Below are 17,200 nucleotides of genomic sequence, written 5' to 3' on the forward strand. Positions count from 1 at the left end.
AAGCAAATCTTCATCCACCAACATGGACGCCAGTTCACAGAATAAGAGGGGCAACATTTCATTTGACATACAATTTATTTGACGATATCCCTGCATTACAGTGGAACCTTTAAGAGCTGTAATTTTACCACGAAAGAATGGGAATGTTTTGAATAAATGGCACACTTTAGCTAGAGATCCGTAGAGTACACTGGAGTGTTTGTAGTTTAACAGTACGTATGCACATAAGTAAAACATGACCAACTATGCACGTATCTATATCACTGAATTAAATTACATCCGAGCGTCCCCCCCCTCCCTCCAACAGTCAAAGAGGTGTGATTGGGTAGTCAAGTGCTTGGTCACAACAGCCATTTTGGTTAAAAACTGCAGGTGATGCCAATGGGGCCAATTAACCACCCGAATGGAGACCAAATTGTTCTGAGATCAACCACACCTGCAGTTTCAGGTCCTATGGCTGTTGTTGGGGCACAAAAGAAATCAGCAGTGAATTTAAAAAAAAAAAAAAAATTATTATTCTATCCCATCCAGAAGGCCAAGCTTCATCTGGAAGCTTTCGGTCCAAAACTATCATCCCATTAAATCACCCTTGCTGTGCAAGAGGGAAACCTCTAGACACAGTTTACGCTGCATCGTAGAAAACAGGTACACCTTCAAGGCTGGTCACAGTTTTCCCCAGTTTCCCAGCAAAAACGTTCCTGTCAGGGCAGTCTGCAAGATCGTTGAACTGGAAGTTGTGTTTGATACCTGTTGACACATGGAGAAAGGAAAAAAATTTAAAAAAATTAATATAAGTGTGTGGGCAGGGGAGCAAACATTCGACCTGGTTTGACGCGATGATGGACTTACCTGGTAGCTTCTTTATGAGATTCTCTTTGGATGCAGCGTAGTTCATTTTGTCTTTGGGTTTAGAAGTTTCAGAGCACCTGGGGGGGGGGGGGGGGGGGGGACATGAGTCGGTACATATTCACAGTCCCAGTTGCAATTAAGTCATATTTTCATGTAAAGACCAAGACTCACCACATCACAAACACCAGTTCTTCTTTGGTACTCGACTCCTTGGTTGCAAAGTGGCAGTCGTACAGAATGTAGCGGCATTTGTCAGGACTCAGCAGGCTCTTAAAGAACTCGAATGCATCCATTTGTTTCACGTCCAGCTCAGCCTGTGTGGTGGTGTCGCCCACGTCGATGAAGTCCTCTATGAAATCAAAGGTCGCCACTCGCACCCGTCCCTCCTCATTCTTCGCTATTTTCATGTCTTTGAAGAAGTCGACCACCTTGTCAGCGACTTTGACGCCTGATGCCTGTTGAGAATGTCGGACAAGTTATTAACCCAAGTGCCCAAAATAAGTTAAGTTGGGCAATCGCACAGGACAGCACTGACGAATGCTAAATCTAGCTTTTCAACATTTGCTTTTCAGTGCTACTGATGCTTAATGTGTTTGCTGCCGATATGGTGCTGATAAGAACCATATGTCTTCAAATGGAGCCTTTTCCAAGTTCTAAACAGCCCTTGTCCATCAAAACCAGAGATTTCCCAGTCAAAGAAGGATTAAAAGGATTCGATGGGAGCTTTAAGGTTTCAGCCTGAGCTGATGTTTGCAGGCAGAAAGCAGAACCAAGATGAACAAACAGGACGTTCCACCAGAGAAGACATGAAGAGGGGGTGGAACGACTCTTAAGTCTTCAAATGTGCCAGTGCCCGGCACCAACATGACCGTGTTCGTCGTGCGTCCTGTTCATGGCTTTGACTCTGCCGCATTCCAGTCATCGTGGAACAAGTTAGCGCACGAAAGACCGCCCCGAGGGATTCTCTGAGAACAAGTTTGAAGCGTGAACAAAGCTGCCTCCATTTTGGAGGCAAAACCACGCCTTGCACTGTCCCTTCAAACGCCAAACTCTTTTTTTGGGGGGAGTTTGCACATATATTCTTTAGAGGAATCTGCACAGAAGCCTCCCTCGCTGTCACAGCCACGCACGCCTGACAGACGAAAACAGTTACACATCGAGTCAATTAATAAATAACTGGGCGCGTTAGACTTTCTTCAGAAGTTTGAAACCAGATATCCAGCGGGTGGGTGCGCGCCCGCGCACGCACAGACCAGTCCCAGCCCAACCGGTAGATTTCGTTCAGAGCTACTCACCATTTTTGCGCGTGATGTGTGTAAGGACCAAGAGACGGTGAAAAATGGCAGCTGCAGTCGGACCGCTGAAGGGTAATAAGTAGGAAGGGGAGCAGGTTGACTCATCGAGGAGGAGCCTGGCTAAATGAGCACACCTCCAAATGTTCCCCCCCCCGCCTTCCCAGGTGTTGCAAACCCCACTGTTTGCATTCAATCACATTTCACATTTGTCGCCAAAATATACACATATGTGTTGGGTTTTGGGTTTTTTATTGTTGTCCCCCATTCAGCCATGTTTTCTCTCCTCATTTGCATGAGTTTTGGTCCCTTTTGTGTTGTTGTAGAGGTTGTGAGGAGGAAATCCAGGTGAGCTCCAGCAGCAGGGGAGTGGTGCGTTCACGTCCTTATATGGAGAACAAACCTGTCTTCTTTTTTCCTTTAACTCCTCCGCTGCTGAGATGCGGACCGCTCTCCTTATAAGGTAAGAAAGGATCGTGTCAAAGGGATTTATCCATATGCATGTCAGATGCCATCTCACGCGCGCGTCCGATTCCGTCAGATTCGTAATTGAAGTGATTGATTTCAGAGGTAGCATTTCCATAAATAGCCATTTACGGATTAAAGCTTCGGGCATCGGTGTTTGGAAGCGGGTTTAATCTCAGTTGTAAAATTACAGCAGTTTTTGAACATATAACTTTGTCCTGCTCCTCACAATTACACATTTTTCAGTAAAATCCAAGAGTGCAGCCAGGAGTCTGAGGACCCCCGAGGGCCACCCGGGCCCCCATCCCTCATTCCTCTGTTCCCACCCTCCTTTGCTCAACAAACAGCATCTACACTTTTGTAAAGATGTTTTAGTTTAACCACCTTAATTAGCATCACACTAGAAGCAATTAATCATCAAAGTGACATGAGAAACCCAACACCCCCCCAATGCTCAACATTAAATGTTGCACAACTGCAACAAACATGGCTGTAGACAAGGTAGGAGGGACAAAGGACGTGTGTGTGTGTGTGTGTGTGTGTGTTGGGGGGGGGGGGGGGGGGTCAGGTGTTGAGTGCCCAACAAGGGCAGTGATGTCATGATGTTTGTTATCAAATGCAGATTTTCTCCATCTCTCCATATAAGGAGCACATGTCTACAACGTTGCCTTCGCGTCATATTCCTGTTCGGCCAGTAACAATTTGGGGATTTATTGGTCTTTCAGTTTTGATGGCATCACTGACATGAGTGAATCAGTAATTAAACCTGCAGTAAATCACAAAAATCCCATTGAAATAATTCACTAAACCAGGTCGTAGGGGGTGTATTTCCTTTATCGTTAGCTCCTAAATGACTTTATTCCTCTTTAATTGTGTTCAGTTGTGTGGAACTCTCCTCTGAATGAGTGATTTAGGATCCGTAAGCTCTTCTCCCAGTTTGACTATTTTTAAGGAAAGAGAGTGCTTGAGTGTCACAATGGATTGGTTCCGCTGTGTGCTGGTGGTTTGGAGAGGCCCCCGCCCCACATCCGCCCTAACATCTGCTCTAAAAAAGCAGATTTTGGGCACATCTTAGTGGTCCCTTGCATTCCAACCTTGGAATTTTCTGACTCCTGAGGAAAACTGTCCAAACCCTCACAACAGCAGACCGGACTTTACATGTGAGACTTGAGAATTTTATTTTTATGTCTTTTTTTATGCCGACCAGAGCAGCCAGCAGCAAAATTTCAGAGTAGTAAAAGGGAAACACAAGACTGAACCACACAGGACAGGAAATGACTGCATAACTCTGTCAGTTGAAAACTTCATGCTGTTCCATGCACATTGCGGGCCTGGGCCCCGTGACGTCACCAAAGCGGCTTCATATCTGTGAGAAATGGGACACCTGCTGGTGACGTTTAGGTACTGCACCCATCTGCGTTTGGGTTACTTTAAAATATACTATTAAGCCACTAAAATGGTTGTCACACTCCATTATTAACTTTTTTTTAACTTAACTTTTTTTCCAGGTATCACCTCTAATAAACACTTATAATTTTGATGTTTTTGTGTTTAGTAGAAGGCAGGCCCATTTTGTCAGAAATCTCAAGTTGAATAAAAACATTTAAATTCCTCTGGGGCAGATGCACATGCATGTACATGTACATGTCACATATATAGGTGCGTGTACTATAAATGAATATGTGATTCCACGTGCATGTCTTCATGTTTGGATTTTGAATTATTTGGCAAATAAGGATTTTCCCTTCCATAGATATTCAACCCTAATATGGAATAAGAGTTCGACAATGCTTTATTAATTTTAACAATGTTCTGTGTTGAAGTGAAATTATGAATCAGTGTTGAATTGAAATATTGTTTTTGCTGAAGCTCCCTGCTGAGGACAAATACTGTGCATTCATTTATTTTTCTAGAATAAACACCTAATGGAGTGTTGCTGGCCAGGCCTGGGTTCAGGTTTCACGTATGTCCATTGTCGAGTGCAGTCAGCTCTGTTTTGTTAGTTGAGCTTGAATAACACAGCTCCGTGTGTTTGACCTCATCGTCTAACATTCTGCTCTCCCATCTCATTACTACTGAAACCTCACCTACATGTGATTAACGAAAACTGCTGTCAATCAGCTATAGGCGACGAAATGAGGAGATAAAATGTACATTTGTTTGCTGTATCAGCATTTTCCGTGCAGGAGCAAACGTGCTGCAGAATGCCCTTTTCCAGATATAACGTTTATTGAAATAGACACATCCCTGATTGTTTTTCCTTAAAATCATAAACTTGTATTCATCAGAAAAAAAAAAGCCTCCTAATAAGATTCCTCGATCCCGGTCCGTTTACAGCATCGCCATGTCCAACCACTGTGGGTAAAAACACAGGTGCTCATTAGTGTCACACTTCCTTTTCTTAACATTCCTTTTACAACACGTGTTTATACCTCAAAGAAACTCAAGCTGATCATTCCATCCCCGTCTTCATCCAGAGCCTTGAAGGTGTCTGGCACAAATAGAAGCAAACACCTTAACCCCCCTCTGCACCGCTGGGAGCTAAAACTGCCCCCGGACAGAACAAGAACTCACTAAAGAGCAGCTCCAGGCGAATCAGGCAGCACACAAAGTTGTCAAAGTCGATGTGCAGGTCCTGGCTGTAGCGGGCCACGATGATCTGATGCAGGGGGTTGTTGAGAGAGAAACCTGCCGACACACAACATGTGATCCACGGCGAGCCTGATCTGCTCGTCTGGGGCTCTTTAAACCAAGTCCTCACCAGCAGCCTCGACAGCCATCCTCATCTCAGGGGCGCTCATGCAGCCGCTTTGATCCATGTCTCTGTCTTTGTAGATTTCCTAATGCAGACGCAGACATGATTCCCACACGCGTGTTCGGAATAGACACAAACCGGGAACCTACCAGGAATTTCTCAATCTTTGCCCACAGGATCCTGAATTCTACCAGCCCCAGTTTCCCGCTTCCGTCTTTCTTTAAACAATCTGTTAGGGAAAAAAAAGTCAAAGTGCAAAAGCCGATTCTAATTTTCACTCCCGGATTGTGACATTATCTGAGTTTATTTTGGCGTAAACACTTTTCTTTGTTGTCAGTGTAGACGCCTACGGGGACGCCCGAAGACAAGGGTGGATACACACCCTGACCCTAACAATTTGGTGGTTGTTAAAGAAGATAAACAGTTTTTTATTCCCTTTCTTGCAAACGGATTTACTTTATATCAGATAATATAAAATTAGTTAAATATATTTACAGTAAAAGTACCAGTACAGTTGCATAGAGATTTAAATAATAGTGAAAAATATTGAATTTAGCTGCTACTTCCAGTGATCCAGTTACTCCTCAAATTTAAATGTCTTTAAAAAAAAAAAAAAAAAAAAAAAAAAAAAAAGACAAACAAACAAAAACATTGGCTTTTAAAATGGGCCTAAACAGGACCTAGCTAACCTTGCATGCCCACGTCCTACAAAAACCAAGCTCTCAGTTGATGTTGCTGTGTTTCACAGTAGCTGAGGCCAGTGTGGAAGGATACGTCCAGCAGGTTAACCATGGTACGGCAGGTAGTCAGGGTAAACCCATCGGTTTTGATGTCACTTCCTGAAAAGGGAGACGACAAAGGGCTGTCAAGCACAGGTAAATCCGTCCCTTTTTAGGTGGAAATAAAGGATCGTTTTCTTACTTCTCGTGACGACACGGCTGAGGATTTTCTGCAGCTCGAACGCACAAATCTCCACATCCTAACAAGCAAAAGGATAAAAACGTTAAAACTCACAGATTTCATATTCTGTAATGTTGGTATTTTGATCAATACACACGCACGTCTCCAGCAAGCTGCCCAAACAGACTCTTGAAGTGGCTGCTAATGTCATCCTCGTCGATATCGATCTACGGGCACAGGTTATCAGTTTGAGACGCTTATCTTGTAACTACCAGTCAGAAGAACAGTGTGTTCACCTGCTCCACGTGGCTCTCTACAGCATCATCAATCTCTCTGAAAGCAGCCAGAAAATATGTTGGCTGATGCACGTTAGAACAAGTGTGGCGTCGGTCTTGTACTCTGTGTTGGGAACTTACTGGAAATCCGCATTTTTCTCAGAGAACACCCGCACATAAAAGTCTGCGTTCTTGTTTGGTTCAAAGGTGGAGGGAACGATCAGGTATTCTCCAGGGGGAAGACAGAAGTGGTTGCACACCTCTCGCAGGTTAATGAAGGTCTCGGAACGAGCTGCTGAAGCGTTTCTGAGGAAGAAGTCTCTCTTCAGGTGCACATTCCGGAGACCAGAACACTGCAAAACGGTACCAAATCTCCATGTCATTCTTTATTTCAGGGTCTATTTCTTTGAGGATTAACAAGTATCTGTACCAATACCTCCTCAGGCAGCTAGAAAAGACAAAGGAAAAAAATCACATCAGAACAGAACTCATTTCATTTGTTTCATTTGAATTATTTTGTGTTTCTTTTAGCATTGAATTAGAAAGGAGCCTTCAGTTCTGGCTGCAAATTGTACAACTACACAACCAGTGTGCTCATAATATTATTCCTTTTAAGTCTACAGGTGGAAACCCATGAATTTTAGAAAAGCCCTCGTAACCTCTGATCACTGACGCTAATTTTATGTCATGCAAAGATAAAGGCAGACCTCATAGATGGCAAAGCCGATGGTCTCCATGTCCTCGCCCATCTTCCTCATGCGACGTCTGTTCTTCTGCATTAAACCCACGATGAAGGTGCAACCCTCCTGGCCTTCATCGGGGTCGTCGTCCACCTCCTCCAGTTTGATCACAAACTGAGGATTCATCCAGAAGCTATCTGGAAAAGAGGGGATGCATCACCACTCGGGAAAACACTGGAGGCAAAACTGTGCGGCCGCTTCATACTTGGGTAGTTTCTGCAGCCGCCGGCCGAAGAGCCCCTTCTCCACGTGTCTTCGAACTCTGTCTCCGCCCATTTTTTGTAGTCGTCCCCTGTGAGCGCGTCTGGGGTGAGGTTGCAGATCTCGAGGCGCGAATACTGGCGCAGGAAGTCGGAAAATGACATCCTGTCGACCAGCAGTAGGGGCGTTATTTTGGGGAGGAGCAAACAGAAGAGGAACAAACGGAGCTTCGTTTTACCAGAACTCGCCATCGTCCGAGCGGTTGGTCAGTCTCGCCCTGTCGTCGCTGCTCACGTATCTCCACTCGCTGGAACTACGAGTTTAAAAGGGTTGTTTGAGGGAGAGCCTGTAATAAGACACTTCAAACCGCAGTCCTCCACCCTAACCTCACCTAAACTAGCAGGATTTACCAGCTATGGCTCAGCGTGAGTAATGACAAAACCACGCTCGTCTTAAATCCCCCCTCCTAACGAGACACAATTATGCTGGGTATTTGTTTTACTCACTCGTCGCTCCAGGCTCCGTTCCACTCCACCTGACCCCAGGGGTTTCTGATCCGGATCAGATGCACCGCTTCTCCGCCGTACTCCACCTGACAGAGTGAACATTCAACTTAAAAACCAAAAATGGACGTGAGGTCCTGAGCATAGCTTTGCCTCTCCCCGGAACGCCATTGTGATATGTTTACTTTGCATCCAAGGTAGTTTTCTCTGTCAACTGAAAACTACCTTGGATACAATGACCTGGATGACTGAGAATTTACACAGACATTTTACTTTGCCTGTTTGCTCACCTGGTCAGCGCCTGTGACCGAGTAGGCATGGCCCTTCACCAGCTTACTGTAGGTGACAGCTTCTGAATCAGAGGCGCTGGTGATCTGCCCGAGGATAAAGAGGAGCCCGTCAGGTTAAAACCGACCGCGTCGCTCCGTAAAACGTAAAGGAAGAGGCTGAAACTCACGTCGATGGAGCATCCCAGGAGGGAACCTCTCTCCAGGGCCTTCTTGATGATGTGGAAGAGGTGAGGATCCGCGTTTCCCAGGTCGTGTCGCTCAGAAATGCCCCCCGTGAAGTCCTCGAAGCCCTCAGTGGTGCTGCCTCCGGAAAGAGCCTCGTAGCATCCGTTTACTCTGGAGGGAAATCGGGGCGTTGGAACTCTTTAACGAACCAAAGCATGAATAAAGAACTCTTCTTACTTGGCGTAAGCCTTCTCCAGCAGAGCGCTCCAAAACTCCGAGCCTTCAGCCGAGTGGACGAACAGCAGCTTCCCGTCTTTGGTGGGTAATCGGTCGTCCACCACCACGTCAACCCACTCGCCAAACTGCCAGAACTGAGCCGGGGGACAGGACGCAGGTGGTCAGCTTGTCCTTCTGTAGCTGCCGCACGGGTTTGTTAGCGAGCCGTACCTCAAAGTGAAAGATGCCAGCGTAGTTGTCCTCAAAGCTTTGGTCGTGCGGGACGACCCGAGACAGAACCTGTTTGTTGAGGGTCAGGGAGGCGATGGCCGCCAGCAGCCAGCAGTCACCTGTGCAATATCAAATTAACGTTGCAAAACACAGCGATGCACCTGCAGACACACACCCTGTGTTTAGCAAGGTTATTGTCTCTTCCCTTTATGGTTGTGAGCGCGCAAACGCCTCTGTCGCGCCCACAAACATTGTTCCAAACTGGTTGTGAGCAGAAGTTTTTGGCTGATGTCAGTCCCACGGCATTGTTGGATTTTACCGGTAGCAAAGTGAACTAGCAACGGCTACACTCAGATACCAATGTTTGATGCTTAGAAGAAGACGACGAAGACAAGGAAAGCCTTGTTTTACGCACGCTAAAAAGGTTAAAGCGCCGACACATTACAATTAGCATAATATATAGACGATGACGTGCGTGTGTATAGAATCATTGTGTAACTAGGATGGGTGTGTGTGCTCGGGCGTATAAACACAGTCGGGATCTCACCAAGCGCTCCTTGACAGATATCAGTCCTTGAAGCATTTTCCACGATGAATTGCGGATTGGAGCACAATTCCTTCAAAAGAAACAATGTATTGTAAAACCAGCTGCGAGCCCAAGTTTGGGTGTTAAGGATCTTGATATGTTGCTTGATTTGAAGCAGCAGCACTTGAAATTCCCAGCACCACCAGAACAAGGGTCTCGCAGCAGCGTGCACCCACCGTCGGCCTTTTCCAGGTGATGCCCCGAACTTTGTATGAACCCGGGCCCAGTTCATCGTAACCCAACGATGAGGGCAGAGCCTCGAAACAGTCGTCCTCGAACAGCACTCCCCTCTCCAGACAGTCGTCCCTCAGCGATTCAAAATCCTGGTTCAAGTATTTCTGGGCATGGTCGTTGGTTCCGATCCCCTGAGCTCTGTCCCGGTTGTGCCGGAGTTTGGCTGCGATGCCGGACATTGTGACGTGATGCGGGCCGGAGAAGGTGCTGCTGCTGTCTGGTTCTGTGTAAGACTGGTTCCGCGTTGCGCCTTCAAGTGTTTCCTAGCAGCAGACCGCACACACCCTTCATTGTTCGGCTCAAATTTCAGTTGGATTCAGGTGTTGCATCTTTTTGTTTTTTTAACTTTGAGTTTTCAACATAAGGAGACATGGTCGCATCCAATCGAGACCAGTGGCATTAATGTAAATAATGAGTGAGTCCAGATGCTTTACACTATAGCAGACCGTTCCTGCTCAGGAGGCTCAGGTCTTTCTATGACTCTGTGGTGGGATCAGCCGTCTATTATGGGATAGTCTGCTGGTCCAGCAGCATCAGGGACAGGCACAGGAGGAGGATGGACAGACTGGTGAGGAGGGGCAGCTCTGTCCTGGGATGTCCCCTGGACATCTGATCTGTATATTCTTCAGGTAAACTCCTCCCTGTTCTGTGTGCAGGTATACAAAAAGGCTAACTATCATTTATCTTGGATTATTATGTATGTATGTATGTATGTATGTATGTATGTATGTATGTATGTATGTATGTGTGTGTGTGTGTGTGTGTGTGTGTGTGTGTTCTATTCTTATTTCATTTTTTGTATTATATATTTATTATTACTCTTATTGTTCTATTTCTGTCCTTGCATTCCTGGATGTCTTTTCCTCTGTGTGTTTTTGCTGCTGTTGCGCCATACATTTCTCTGTTGTGGGACAAATAAAGGAATTCTTGAATCTGAATCTTTATTATTCTTTTTTTTAAATTGTTTGACAGAAACCTCCCATCTGTCTTTCATCATTAGCATTTTTATGAGCGTTTATCTGCTCTCCGGAGTTAGTAGATTGCCAGACACAGCCACTAAAAGACAAGAACAGGGTTGGTGTTAGCAAAACATGCTAACTGGACTAGCAATGCCCTTTGTTCCTTTGCACACCTGTTGCAAATCCAGTTTGATTGTTCCCGAGCCATCTTTTTCCAGAGACTTGAACATTTCTGGGCAGGGAGGTAGAGATGTTGTTGAAGAAGCTCAGATTGGACCACACACGCCGAACCGATACTGATGTGTGCGTGTCAACACTTACTGAACAGCATCTCCAGTTTAATGAGACAGCCCACGAAACTGTCAAAGTCTATGGCGTACTGGGCGTCAGCATGGCGGCTGACGATGGTCTGTAGCACCGCGCTGTTGACATGGAAACCTGGAGAAGAGCGGGTTTGAAACACGGCTAGATCATTTTTGTTATCTTTGCTCTTTGAGGCAGGATAATGATGGGAGAGTCATGTTACACGTCCTCCGCCCAGACTCCTGTTGTAAAGTATACATGAATGAAACAAGTCCTTCCAGTTTTGTAAGCCCGGCACTTGCTGTCTGCACAACACGTTATATAGATCCAAATATAATATCTAAAAAATATAATTTAGCACTCATCTAGTAAAGAAATGGTTGTTTTTGAGATTTTGGTTTTGACATCTACTGGAGGGTTTTTGTGAATTCCTCGTTTTAATTAAACTAGATTTTTTACACGACTGTGACGATTACGACTCTCTTGTGTTATTCCGTTTACATGAATAATTGAAGACTTTTGCTTTGATCCATTTTAGAGCGGCAGCGTTAATGCACTTATCTTCTCTACAATCGTGGATGCTGTTACATGCTGAGTGTAAAACCCTATCAGAGCTTCATTCCACCATCCCCACTTCTCCTTCTTCACCTGCTTGGTGGGCAGCGCCTCTCATCTCGTGGGAGCTCATCGTTCCTGAGTTGTCCTTGTCGTGACTCTTGAAGATCTCCTGCGTGACCCCACGTCAGCAACAATTAGGACCAGGCTGAGTGATACTTGTGTCCACACTCATTTACCACTCACCAAGTAGTTCTGGATTTTATTCCAAAGTAAGTGGAACTCCATCAGGCCCAACTTTCCACTCTCGTCTTTCTGGAACGTGTTGAGGTTTATTCAAAAAGAAATGCATGTTTATTTTAAAGACAGTTCACACTGAAGAGGATACATCCAGCAGACTGATGATGAGGTGGCCTGTTTCCAGGCTGAAGCCATCTGTCTTGATGTCACATCCTGAAATGTGTTTGAAGTGGTTAAAAATGCTCACGTTAAACCGTAACTCTGCTCCGCTACTCACTCTTCGAGACGACGTTGTTCAGAATTTGGACTAATTCAAAGACCGATACCTCCATGTCCTGTTCGGAGAACGTGGACATTTACATTTGATTTACAGTTTCCAGGTTTTGCTGCTGATTCTTGTTTCATCACTCACGTTTCCAGCAATATGCTGGAAGGTTCTTTTGAAATTTGGATCGATATCACTCTCACAAATCAGCTTCTGTGTGTGTGTGTGTGTGTGTGTGAGAGAGAGAGAGAAAGAGAGAGAGAGAGAGAGAGGATATGAACAATGGCTTCTGAAATTGCAGGAATGTTGGAATATCTGAATACTGACTTGAGCGATTCATACCTCCTCGATTTGAGCGTCAACTTCCTCCTCCAGTGGGCTAAAGAAGGAAATGCACAACTTGAGCACGCTCTGTTGGGGGGCACGTTAATCACGACGCCTCGTCCTGACATTCTGTGCATGGCTGCTCGATCAGGTACCTGGTTTTGGCCTGTTTTTCAGAGAACACCCTGAGGATGAAGCTGCCGTTCTTGTGAGGCTGGAAGGTCGAGGGAATCACGGCGTACTCCCCGGGCGGAAGTTTGAAGCGGTCACACACCTCCCGGGTGTTGATGAAGGCGCTACTCATGGCCACAGCTCGCTGTCGCAGCAGGATATCCGGACCCAGGTGAACGTTGCTGCGGCCTTTGAGCTTGAGATGAGCAGGAAGTGGCTCAAATGTTTAAGTCCAAATTCACTGGATTCTTTCACACATTAAACGACAGCAACACTCTTGATTCTCATACCTGTTCCGGCACCTGCAAACAGGAAATGGACAATTTATTTTTTTTAAATTTGCCAGCAACACGTACGTTAAACAAATATCCAAGTTTGACTTTTGATGAAATGTCACGTGATTTAGAGACACCTTATAAATAGCAAAGCCAATGGTCTCCAGGTTGCGGTCCAGCCTCTTGTATCGTCGCCCATCCTTTTGCATCAGCCCCAGCAGAAAAGTGCATCCGTCCTCCCCGTCCACGGGGTCGTCGTCCACGTCCTCCAGACGCACCATGAACTGAGGGTTGGACGTGAATGTGGCTGAAAGGAGAAAGGAGCGAGCTGACAGCTGCTGCTGCTGCAGAACGTTACCTTGGACAGGTGATCAAAATGCCTCAGTTACCTGCATAATTGAGGCAGCCTCCAGCGGTGGATCCCACCCTCCACATCCCCTCATACTGGTACTGGTTCCAGTGGCCCACGTCATCACTCTCCAGTGTGTCTGGGGTCAAGTTACAGATCTCCAGCTTGGTGAACTGTCTGATGAAGTCTGAATAGGACATCCTGAACAGAGGAACACACTGGGATGAAAGCACATCCTGGAGTGTAAGTGAAAGGTTAAAGGTTAATGGAGTTACCAGAACTCTCCATCTTCAGCCACATGGTTCAGTTTTGCTTTTTCATCTCTGCTGACATCGTTCCACTCCCTCGATCTGGGTTTATTTTTGGATGCAAAATAGCTTTAGGTGTTAAAAAAAAAAAGGGATGCCAGGAGGATGGTGGTTGCTAGGCGCAGTGATTATTTACCCATCACTCCACGCTCCGGTCCACTCCACCTGACCCCAAGGGTTCCTGACGCGGATCAGCTGAACCTGCTTGCCTCGACAACTAACCTGAAAGACAACCGTGGACGGTTGGCTTTGATCTTTTCAGACTGAACGTCGTCTGTCTCGGTTAAGCTCAGTCGCGCACCTCTTCTGCACCGGTGACGGAGTAGGCGTGTCCTTTGACCAGTTTGAGAGCTGTCACTTCTTCCGTCTCATAGGCACTGGTGATCTGCAAGCATCACACTGGACATTTGTCCTCCTGCTGGCGCGCCCGTGCACGACCGGCGTGCAAATCGGTATGCAAAGAAGTCTTACGTCAATGGAGCAACCCATGAGCGAGCCCAAGCTCAGCGCTCGCTGTATGATTTGGAAGAGGTTGTCTGGAGCTTTATCTAGCGCGTACGCTTCTGCAATGCCTCCGGTGAAATCCTCAAATCCCTCGATGGTGCTGCCTCCTGCCAGAGCCTCGTAGCAACCGTTCACCCTGCCAGGAAAAGATGGGGATGGTCGTCGTGGTGATGCGTTTCACTCTGCATCCGCACTGTTAATGAACCAAAAGATGAACTCTTCTTACTTGGCGTAAGCCTTCTCCAGCAGAGCGCTCCAAAACTCAGAACCTTCGGCTGAGTGGACGAACAGCAGCTTCCCGTCTTTGGTGGGTAAACGGTCGTCCACCACGACTTCCACCCACTCACCAAACTGCCAGAACTGAGCCGGGGGGAAAAGCACCGTAAACTCGACATTGCATGTCGCTTAAAATGACAAAGCTTACAAAATGAATTCAATTCAATAAAACAGGAAGTGTTTTAGCAAGAAAATACTTCATATGTTCCCTTTAATGCTCCTATGAATGGGTAGAAATACACCAACTGTAATAGCATGACCTGTTAAACTAGGATATTGACTTGTTTTAATAAGAGGGGAGTTCAAAAAGGAATGTAAAGTTGTTGTGATGCAGTAAATGAAGCATTTTCGAGGAAAGTTCTTTTTTATATATAAATAAATCAAATCTGCAAAAATACTTAGTGGCCAAGTGAAAAAGGACTTTGCTTGACCTGGAAGTGAAATATTCCGGCGTAATCTTCAGTAAAAGTCTGATCGGGGGGCACCACACGGGCCAGGATCCGCTGGTCCAGAGTCAGAGAGGCTATGGCAGCCAGAAGCCAGCAGTCACCTGCGTGGTAGGAGCACAAGCGCACCCTTAGACTGAGCGATATGTGGTTCACACACCAGTGCAGACATCACGCACCACCTGGGGTGCAGGAAAAACACACCGTCCCAGTGTCCAACCCACCACCAGTACGTTCGTCTTACCCAGAGCCCCCTGACAAATGTCTGTCCTCGTCGCTCCCCCATCAATGAACTTTGGGTCAGGGCACAGCTCCTTTAAAAGCAGCAAACAACAGAGAATATTTGCATGATTGTGAGATGTTTCATCCCTGTGAGAGACACGTTTCCTCCCCGCAGTTCTTTGTTTTAGACCATTTCAGACTGGGAATGGAATTTGCATATTTTTACCTTTGGCCTTTTCCAGACGACCTCTCTGGTCTTGAAAGAGTACGGTCCCAGTTCCTCATATCCCAGCGATTTGCTCCCAGCTGGAAAGCAGTCGTCCTCAAACAAGCGTCCACTCCGGAGACACTCTTTCCGCAGAGTCTCATAATCCTGGCCCGAGAACTTCACCGCGCACTTGTTGGTGCCGACGCCTCCCTCCTTCTGCTGCTGGTGAGCCAGTCGATCTGCCCTGGATGTCATCCTCGCCTGAGAAGTGTCCAAATACTAATGTATGAATGTCTGAACTCAGCCTGATGCAACACCAACCAGATGTGTGTTTGTGTCGACCTCACTTATACAGGTGGAAGCCCTGGCAACTGGGAGGGGCCATGGACAGGTGGGGTGAGCAACCCTAAGCAAATGTGCAATGAGATGCCTGAAACCACAGATGAAGTACAAACAAGGATCTGCCTGAAGAGCCGAATAACCATTGCCTCATTTTGTGTGTGTGTGTGTGTGTGTGTGTGTGTGTGTGTGTGTGTGTGTGCGTGTGTGTGTGTGTGTGTGAAAGACTAGGTGCTCCTTTATGATCACCAAACCAACAGAACACAGACAAACACGCTATTCTTGATTGGGAAAAACAATCCGATTCAAAAACGTCAAAGCCGTTTTGTTAAAAGAAGTGTTTCAGTTGTGAGATTGCAGGAAGGGATTGTGCAAGTCAGGCTTGAATGTAGGAGATAAAAGAGTATTAGCACGAATGACAATGTTTAAGTGACTCCTCATCCTCTATCCTCTATGTTTAAAGAGTCCTTGAGAGAGGCAAATAGAGATACGCACAACGACCATGAATAGTTGGGAATCCTCCCCTGTTTAAGTTATCTGAAAACGGATGCATGAGAGGATCTCATTAAAATGGGCTTCATGCTAGCCTCAAAAACTGTTCTTTTCTGGGTCTCTTTTCTAATTTCCATGCATGTTTTTATATTTAGAATATCCTTGCAGTTGTGGCGTCTTCCACAGCGAAGCCAGCTGTGTCAGACAGCTGTGGATGTGAAGACATGGAATCAGTTTCTGGTTTTTCTTTATTGCTAAAAAAGAAAAAAAGTTTGCCTAATGGTAATGATCCAAGTTTTATTTTATAAAAAAGGGTTAAACAGCTTTAACACTATGTAGCTTAAGAAGTTCAGCAAAAATCTACAGTAATGCAAGTGTTCTTAACAGTCTTGTTGTGATTTATGTCTCTAAATTGCTCAATATTGTTGACAGACAGGGGCATTAATACTGCAATTACATGGAATTATTCCTGAGTCGTTGTTTCTGTACTTTTGACCAGACATATGCATCACCTGTCATTGTGTAAGTTAAAGCTGCGCTAGTCTGAAGGCAGCCGCCCGTCCGCCCTGTGTGAAGCTGCTTTTATATTTAATGATGTGTCTTCTGGTTTAAACCCTGACTTGTTCATAAATATTTTGAATGAACAGCTTGGCCAAAAGAAAAATCTGTTTACTTTAATATTTTGTCCCAAACATGGTGTTCCTACAAATGAAATAATGAATTAATTAATTTGAAAACCAACTAAATTATGTCTGTACAGTTTACCACTCTAATTCCATCTTGATATGTGTGCTTTATGTCTTTGATTTAAAGAATGGTTCATCCAAAGCAGGACAGAACTAACATTTACTTTAAAAAAGAATTTGCCACAATATTTCTTTTCAGCATTAAACTTAATCATTATCATCATTATCTTAATATCAATCTCTAGTTACTTTGTTGACAATTATTTGCAGAATGAGCTGATGATTAACTTATATTGGCAAGTCTTATAATGACCGACATGGTCTTTGTGAGAACTAGTTATTTATGTAGAACACACCTTTCATAAATGATACTGACAGCTGGTTACAAAATGAATTATAATTCCCACACAATCGACAATATTCGACCTTTCCATCATGCAAATTCTTAAGTCACCTTGTTATTTATTGTGTTTTGTGGGTATTTTATCTTTCCACTGCATTAATTGTTATTGTTACTATGGCTGAATTCTGCCAGAGATCATTTCTGCTGGTAAAAAGCCGGAACTTGTGCACCGT

General features: G+C 45.3%; 3 protein-coding genes across 3 annotated transcripts; all 3 read right to left on the bottom strand.

The window, feature by feature from the left end:
- Window positions 1-56: 56 nt before the first annotated feature.
- Window positions 57-2,301, bottom strand: cfl1l (cofilin 1 (non-muscle), like). The gene is made up of 4 exons (XM_057048453.1): window positions 2,145-2,301; window positions 1,021-1,304; window positions 850-926; window positions 57-747 (listed from the first exon to the last, which is right to left on the bottom strand). The coding sequence occupies exons 1-4, from the start codon at window positions 2,247-2,249 to the stop codon at window positions 623-625; spliced, it is 591 nt and encodes a 196-aa protein (XP_056904433.1). The 5' UTR covers window positions 2,250-2,301; the 3' UTR covers window positions 57-622.
- A 2,510-nt stretch (window positions 2,302-4,811) lies between these two features.
- Window positions 4,812-9,968, bottom strand: LOC130533560 (calpain-2 catalytic subunit-like). Its single transcript, XM_057047082.1, has 20 exons — window positions 9,645-9,968; window positions 9,430-9,499; window positions 8,883-9,001; window positions 8,673-8,806; window positions 8,438-8,606; window positions 8,271-8,354; window positions 7,984-8,069; window positions 7,716-7,790; window positions 7,482-7,642; window positions 7,242-7,413; window positions 6,678-6,899; window positions 6,558-6,594; window positions 6,423-6,488; window positions 6,283-6,340; window positions 6,136-6,200; window positions 5,511-5,579; window positions 5,368-5,446; window positions 5,181-5,294; window positions 5,039-5,097; window positions 4,812-4,961 (listed from the first exon to the last, which is right to left on the bottom strand). The coding sequence occupies exons 1-20, from the start codon at window positions 9,879-9,881 to the stop codon at window positions 4,938-4,940; spliced, it is 2,100 nt and encodes a 699-aa protein (XP_056903062.1). The 5' UTR covers window positions 9,882-9,968; the 3' UTR covers window positions 4,812-4,937.
- A 658-nt stretch (window positions 9,969-10,626) lies between these two features.
- Window positions 10,627-15,467, bottom strand: LOC130533559 (calpain-2 catalytic subunit-like). The gene is made up of 21 exons (XM_057047081.1): window positions 15,126-15,467; window positions 14,922-14,991; window positions 14,663-14,781; window positions 14,182-14,315; window positions 13,923-14,091; window positions 13,753-13,836; window positions 13,588-13,673; window positions 13,419-13,493; window positions 13,184-13,344; window positions 12,932-13,101; window positions 12,810-12,821; window positions 12,504-12,715; window positions 12,367-12,403; window positions 12,172-12,237; window positions 12,037-12,094; window positions 11,908-11,972; window positions 11,766-11,834; window positions 11,613-11,691; window positions 10,983-11,099; window positions 10,835-10,893; window positions 10,627-10,758 (listed from the first exon to the last, which is right to left on the bottom strand). Exons 1-21 carry the CDS (start codon window positions 15,360-15,362, stop codon window positions 10,735-10,737), a joined length of 2,103 nt encoding a protein of 700 aa, XP_056903061.1. The 5' UTR covers window positions 15,363-15,467; the 3' UTR covers window positions 10,627-10,734.
- Between the last annotated feature and the right edge of the window lie 1,733 nt (window positions 15,468-17,200).

The sequence above is a fragment of the Takifugu flavidus genome, chromosome 11 (genome assembly GCF_003711565.1).
Source record: "Takifugu flavidus isolate HTHZ2018 chromosome 11, ASM371156v2, whole genome shotgun sequence".
Classification (NCBI taxonomy): Eukaryota; Metazoa; Chordata; class Actinopteri; order Tetraodontiformes; family Tetraodontidae; genus Takifugu; species Takifugu flavidus.